Source organism: Etheostoma spectabile, chromosome 17, assembly GCF_008692095.1.
Source record: "Etheostoma spectabile isolate EspeVRDwgs_2016 chromosome 17, UIUC_Espe_1.0, whole genome shotgun sequence".
NCBI classification, from domain to species: domain Eukaryota; kingdom Metazoa; phylum Chordata; class Actinopteri; order Perciformes; family Percidae; genus Etheostoma; species Etheostoma spectabile.
Genome location: NC_045749.1, coordinates 12,021,738 through 12,028,496, shown reverse-complemented (window position 1 = coordinate 12,028,496; position 6,759 = coordinate 12,021,738). Strand labels below are relative to the sequence as shown.

General features: G+C 43.0%; 1 protein-coding gene across 4 annotated transcripts in view; it reads left to right on the top strand.

Annotated features, from left to right (window-relative positions):
• The first annotated feature begins 2,014 nt into the window (after window positions 1–2,014).
• mark1 (MAP/microtubule affinity-regulating kinase 1) overlaps window positions 2,015–6,759 on the top strand; it is a 32,728-nt gene continuing 27,983 nt past the window's right edge. The window contains exons 1-2 of one of the 4 annotated variants that reach the window (XM_032540548.1): window positions 2,015–2,362; window positions 5,032–5,232. In XM_032540548.1, coding sequence (XP_032396439.1) covers window positions 2,312–2,362; window positions 5,032–5,232 — 252 coding nt within the window. In that variant the 5' untranslated portion in view covers window positions 2,015–2,311. The remainder of the gene's footprint in view (window positions 2,363–5,031; window positions 5,233–6,759) is intronic. The other 3 variants (XM_032540549.1, XM_032540550.1, XM_032540551.1) reach the window with 3 other exon arrangements.

Sequence of the window (6,759 nt, the reverse complement as noted above, 5' to 3'; positions counted from 1 at the left end):
TACTATCTGTCTCATAATGAGTTTAGCCTCCAACCCCCTCTTTCTCTGTCTATCTACTCTTTCCTCTCACCCCCTGTCCTGCAAATACAGTTAACTGCATGACCATCCGCAATGAATGGCGGCTAACAGCTGCCTCTTTTTTGATGATTGCCTGTGAGAGCATGTAATTGCATTTGGCCCTGGGTGTACATGCACTCATTAAACCAGTGTCAGTGCCCATTACATTCCACAGCAGTGCAACGCAGGTACAGAATGCAAATCCAAGGCACGAACAAATTCTGTGAATGCTTTAGCACTGAGGACGAGAGCACTAAAGGCCTTGGCTCAATACAAGCTACAAGCAAGTCAGTTGCATTGATTGTTTTTAGAGTGAATTTTCCTTTCCATGTGAAGTCTGATTAACACAAAAATTTAATTTATTTCTGTTGTTGCATAAAAACTGATCTAAACTAAATATGAGAAAAATAGACAAAAATCTCACTATTACTTGTAAGAGGATGTGTCTTACTGGAATAATTTAGGCGGTCCCAGTTGTTAAGGCTCACAGAGGATAAGATATGCTATGTTGGGACCTGATCCATGCTGGGATCCAATGCAGAATTTCAAAAATGCCCATCTACATGCCAAGATTCGGTGTTGGACCCCTTTTGTTTTGCTGAACCAGTGTTATCTCTTTGCATATTGTTCTAGTAGCTCACCTTCAAAACATTGATGAAGATAAAACATGCTTTTCAATTAAGTTTATCTGAGCATTCTAACCTGTTGTGAAGGAGGGTGGTGGTCTCTCTAAGCTGATGTAGTGGAGCTGAATTTGTAGTTGGTAAAAAAATAAACTACAGATTCCTCAAAACCACAATAACAGAGCTAATGTTCTCAGTGGCTTTCAGGTCCTATATCCATCAGTTATTGTGATACGGTATGTCATGCTGTGTCCATTGTTGGTTGTGGCCTCTCTTCTGTGTGAGACAAACCATCAGTCATGTAACGCCTAGGAAGGTACAAATGTCTGCCTGAATACCACAGCAATATTGAAGAGACAAAGAAGACGTGGCACCTCATACAAGAGACTGAGTGATGGACCTTCAATCCTTTTTCACTGCATGTTCTTCACCACAATATGACTTGTCAGTGCATACATGACTTATGAGACAGAGGATAAAGCTGAAGGTAATTCATGCAAAAAAAATATGAGCTCTGGCATTATTTGTTTGGGCCCCACATGTCAAACACTGCATATGTGCAACATACTGCAGGTTCAGTCTGACATCTAGTGGACAAACTATACATGCACACCCACATGCACAAGCCATTTATCATCACCACACCCACAAAACCCCAGGTAATGAATTTATGAATGAGAAACACAAAATATGTCTCTTAGTAGCAGAAAGTCACTCATATTCTGTTCCCTGCTCACTCAGAGAAAAATAACTTTAAATTATCAAACATATTTAGAGGAACAATGAGAGGTGTAATGATGTAATTGTCCAACAGATGGCAAAGTCTGTCCAGTTTGTAGTGTTACACAGGCCTCACCCTTGAACTAGGCCTCTCTCTGGACGATCTTTACCACTTCATCGTCATATTCAAGCACCACATGAAGTAGTAACCCACTGAGCTGTTAACCCATATTTCCATCCATAAGATTAAACTAAAGAGATCACACATCCAGTAAGATATATTTATCATTTTTAGACAAAACGGAACCTTTTATTCAGTCATACTACAAAACCACCAATATATCCTTAATTTCTTGCATGATAAAATATTTCCTCAGGTCTGGCAGGCTGTGCACGCCCTACAGTTAGATGTGGCCTAAATCTGACGGGCACTGTTCTAACTGTGATTAACTGTTATCTTGTGACTTGAATAATGAGCTTTAAAGAGGAGACAAAGGGAGAGTGTGTGTATTAGAGAGAGAGAGAGAGAGAGAGAGAGAGAGAGAGATCCCTCCATCCTTCCTGTTGGGAGGTTTGAGATGCGCTGCGCAGACCCGTCCGCTACCGACGCATCTTCCTGCTAGCCTACCCCCCTCCCCCCTCCTCTCCCTCTCTCTCTCATTCTCTTTTTTTCTCCTTTTCTGTCTGCCACTAGCCTACCTGCGGGAAAGTGCACAAAGCCAATAAGAGTAAGACAATCTGGCGTGTCGGCTGGGCCCTGTGCGCGCTATGCTTAGGTAAAAGGCCGCTGTTTGCGGCGTTTACAGGGGATGTAGAGTGGGACAGAGGCACCGCTCTCCCCGACGGACCGCGCCGTGTCTGCTGCTCTGCCCAGCCCGCTGCATCGCTGAGCGGCCTGCGAAGCACACAAGATGTCGACCAGAACGCCATTACCCACGGTGAACGAGCGTGACACCGAGAATGTAAGTGCTGTTATCCAGAGACGCCGGTGTTTTACCGGACGTGGGAACGGAATAAAAGTGACCTGGCTATTTTGCGCACTGGTCGGTGCAGGTTTATGGCAGAGCTTTTTGAGCTAGTGTTGCAGAGCGATTTGACCAATAAGCACTCCGGCTTTTTTCTTCTGTTCCTATCTGACGGGAATATAAGCACGCAACGGTAGCCGTCAATAACCTAGAATTGAGGTGCAGTTTGGTTGTGTCTGCCCCAGTTTCTGTACACAATACGGCTAGCCTAAACAACGCACTGCGTCAGTATGCTGGCTTTAATGATAGCTTGAATGTTAAATGTTGAGAAAGGAAACGTTTTTGTGGCCTGTGAGGAAATGGTGTTTCCACAGTTGTGCAACTGGGGGTATTTTGTAGTCCACAACGTCAATATTTAGGGAGGGTGGGGGAGGATGTTGCCCTACTTTTCAATGGCAACGCTAGCATCGCAATGTTACATCCATCACCTATTGGGCTCTGTTGTAACTGCACGTTCAGTGCTGAAGAGGAGGGAGCGGGTTATCACCATTCTGCTGGGCAGCACCACGACACTGATACCGTATTATAAGGCTAAAGAAATGGCTTAAACGGCTGGAGATGTCTCATCACAGTGTGAAGGAATGTTCGTAGACTGCCACCCCGCTGCTCGCGCGCGTATACACTCACGTGCTCACAAAGAACAGCATAATAATACAAATCTTTTGAGATATGTCCAATTAATGACTGCTGTATGTATGCTGACAGGCTCTGACATATCTAGGTTTGTCTGATTCTTCCCCCCGGAAACAAGACACAGTCTAAAGCCTCCTTGATTTAGGCCTATATTGTGTTGCTGTGTAAACAGCTGGAAACCGACTTTTAAAGGTTACTCCCAGATATAAAAATACGACTTTTATTTTGTCTTTCCATTTAATAGTGCACGTATCTTGATAATTCCTCTTCAGCTGACAACAGTTAAATTGGAAAATGCATTTCCAAAGTTATTTAAACCCTAAAGTTAATACCAGCTCTCTGGTCATTCTCTGCTGGTATTCACGAATGCATCAGTGCTAATGTATTTGTCTAATGCTGCTTTAGGTCTCCTAGACATAGTATAGATATTGACTGCTAGGCGGCTATTAAACCACAGCCTTAGCAGCACTGGCAGTAGCCAGCCAGCCTAGCCTGCCTCTGTTCAACTCTATCATGCAGCCCCAGGGCCCACTAGGAGCTGAACTGCATTGCATAACAGCTTATTACTCAGAGAGACAAGTGGCTCTAAGTGCAGCAAAATAGAAGAATCTCTTTCTTGGCTGGTATGTGTATGTGTCTGCTCAGGTTATTTTTCAATACGTCTCTGAAGACCTACTGTCAGTGGCTGGGAGTAAATGGATGGGCGAGTGAAACAAACTTTGTGCATTAATGAAGTGTTCCAAATCACCTGACTGTCCAGATGCCCCTCAGTTAATTTACAGAGTTTGGAGCCAGGCCAAGTGTGTGTTTGTGTGTATGTGTGTGTGCCTGAAGGAAAAACTGGTCATATGACAGATCTGATTGGAAGTTGATGGAAACAAGTAAAGTCCCTTTAGTGTGGATATACTTACAAATAAAGGCTGTGCAAGCTACACAGATTTCTCTGCCCAATGGAGATGTAAGAGAGGATTTTGGTGCATCAGAAACAAGGATCTTGACTTTGACAGGCATCTCATCAAATTTCTCCTTGCCTTACACACACACACACACACACACACACACACACACACACACGTTGGGGAGTGTTTGAATCCTGCAGTGTACTTCTCCCTCTGTCAGGATGTATGCTAGCTAAGATGATGCGCACCCTGCAGGGTGTAGCATTTCCCAGATGAAACGGGAGCAGGGGAGCCTGGGTAACCAGACCAAGGCTTTATTCTCTGGCTGGGTGTGGTGCTCAGGAGGAGAGGATCATGGGATCTCTGACCTGGACTGACATCAGCAGCTGTCATGGAGGAGAGGAAACAACAGACTAGCAGAGACCGCGCATAGCCTGTGCCAGTGCTGTATAGTGCAGTACAAGCTGTTTCTAATTCACCTTCACATGCCATATCACAGGGACACTTGTTGTTATCGGGTTTGGCCATGAAGCCACTAATATTGTTATAACTCTTGTCTCTGTACTGCACGTATTCTCAAAGGCACTTAGTTTACTTTAAGAGTTTACTTTCTTTTGTCATTGAATCTTGTTTTGTGGCTGATAAGCTCTTTTTGAGGTTAAGGTGTCAGAGGGAGAGGAGGGAAACTGACTCTTTCCCACACAGTTCCTCTTTGGGCTTGCATGCAGGGTACTACTGTCTGTGTCTGAATGTAAATGTAGCTGCACATGTAGAACACATGCACATGTAGAACATACATATGATCAGCTCCTTGAATCTGGGTCTAGGTTAATGGGTTATTCCCTGTTTGCACATCAAATATCCCACCTTCGGCACACACAAACCTCCACTGCAGCACTCTGCTGCATTGTTTGTATGTGTGCAGCCAATGTAGCAAGAGGAAGGGATATGTGTGTCAAAAAGCCTGAGAAGTTCAGGGACTTGTAGTATTAGTGTCTGTATGAATTTCTATAAAAAAGTTCCAGTCAGGGAATGAGGATGTTGCTAATCTTGACATGTGTGGCTTTCCTGCAGCATTCGTCAGTGGACGGCTTTGTAGAACCCCCAGTCCCGCCGACAAAGTCTGCGAGTCGCCACAGCCTGCCGCGATGCCGCAACTCTTTTACCTCCACAGAGGAGCACCCCCATATTGGCAATTACCGCCTCCTCAAGACCATTGGCAAGGGGAATTTTGCCAAGGTGAAGTTGGCACGACATGTCCTGACTGGACGAGAGGTAAGACAACTTTAAACATTTTATAAATCATTTAGGTATAACTTAATTGTCCATAAATTTTCAGTTTCACTCTTTTATTGCTACATGTTAACAATTAGGGCTGCAGCTTACTATTACTTTCATTACCGGGTAATAAGCTGGTGATTATTTACTCAATTAATTGATATTAATTGTCCAAAGAAAGTCATACATGTCCATCACAACATCCCAGATCCCAAGTTGACATAGTACTTGTTTAAGCTGACCAAGAGTCTAAAACCCAAAGACATTGAAATTACCAAAAAATAAGACTAATAAAACAATCAATCAACATTTGAGAAGATGGTGATTTGTTTTTAGCACTTTTGCCTAAAGAATGAGTAATTAACTAATCTTTTCAACACTGGTAAAAAAATTGAGGAGATCTAAAGTGTACGTAAAGTAAACCTTCCTCTGCTCATTTCTCATTTGAGTTACAATTGTATGCATTCACCAGAGAAACCAAAATGTAACAAAAAGATGGTGCCATATTTAGTAATTTACTATATATTATATGAATCACCATACAGTTTAGCTGTACATTCTGAGTCTTTTTTTTAAAGGTCAAAAAGAAAAAAAAAACAATAAAACCGGACAAAGCAAAAGAAGTAACAGTACAAAACAAAACGGTGACGAAAATACCACCAGGCTGACCACGATCCCTCCCACTATGATGGTGCCATAGTTATTTGCTTCATCAACTCTTTCACAGAAAGATTTTGCTTGAACAGGTAATTTGTTAAACCTTGTTTTCTGCCTTTTCTGACTCTCAGGAGAATTAACGTTTTCCTGTCAAGCTCTCTCTTATAGTCCACACACACACACACACACACACACACACACACACACACACACACTGCTGACCTGTCAGAGTGATAGACATCCTGCTTTGGTGTGTCGGTAATTAAAGCTCCTGTTTCCTCAAGGAGAAAACAGTGACCTGTGATCTGCTCACTGTCTTTCACTCAGCAGGACCCACAGTGCTCAGCTCTGATCCACCTCAGATATTTTCTAATGTCTGTTTATTAGCCACTGGCATCATTTAATCCTCTTGAGTTTATTTGGTTATATCAGAGTACGGAGGCCAGGAATATTCTCTCAGGTCAAAGCAGTAACAGTTTGATCCATCCTGCGTCATTTAATGCTAATGTTAAACAGGCATATTGGGTATGCTGCCCACTGTTTGCGGAGAAGGTCAGGCGTTGTTTTGTGTGCCTGAGTGCCCTTGCTGGTTCATCAGAATGCAAAGACATGGATCAGAGTGAAAGAGAGAACAGGTGGAAAGAACATAACCAACTAAAACCAACGCTATCTGAGCTTGAGCCTAGAAAACCATCTCTTACCAGCAGCTAACAATATTTCTTGCAGCTAAAACAAAATAAAGTTTACCTCTGTGAAAATCATCAAAAACAGCACTAATAACTCCTACACGTAGGTTACAGCGTGTCCTGTCCTCTATCTGCCAAAGAGGGTGACAATACAGGATTTACACACACACACACACACACA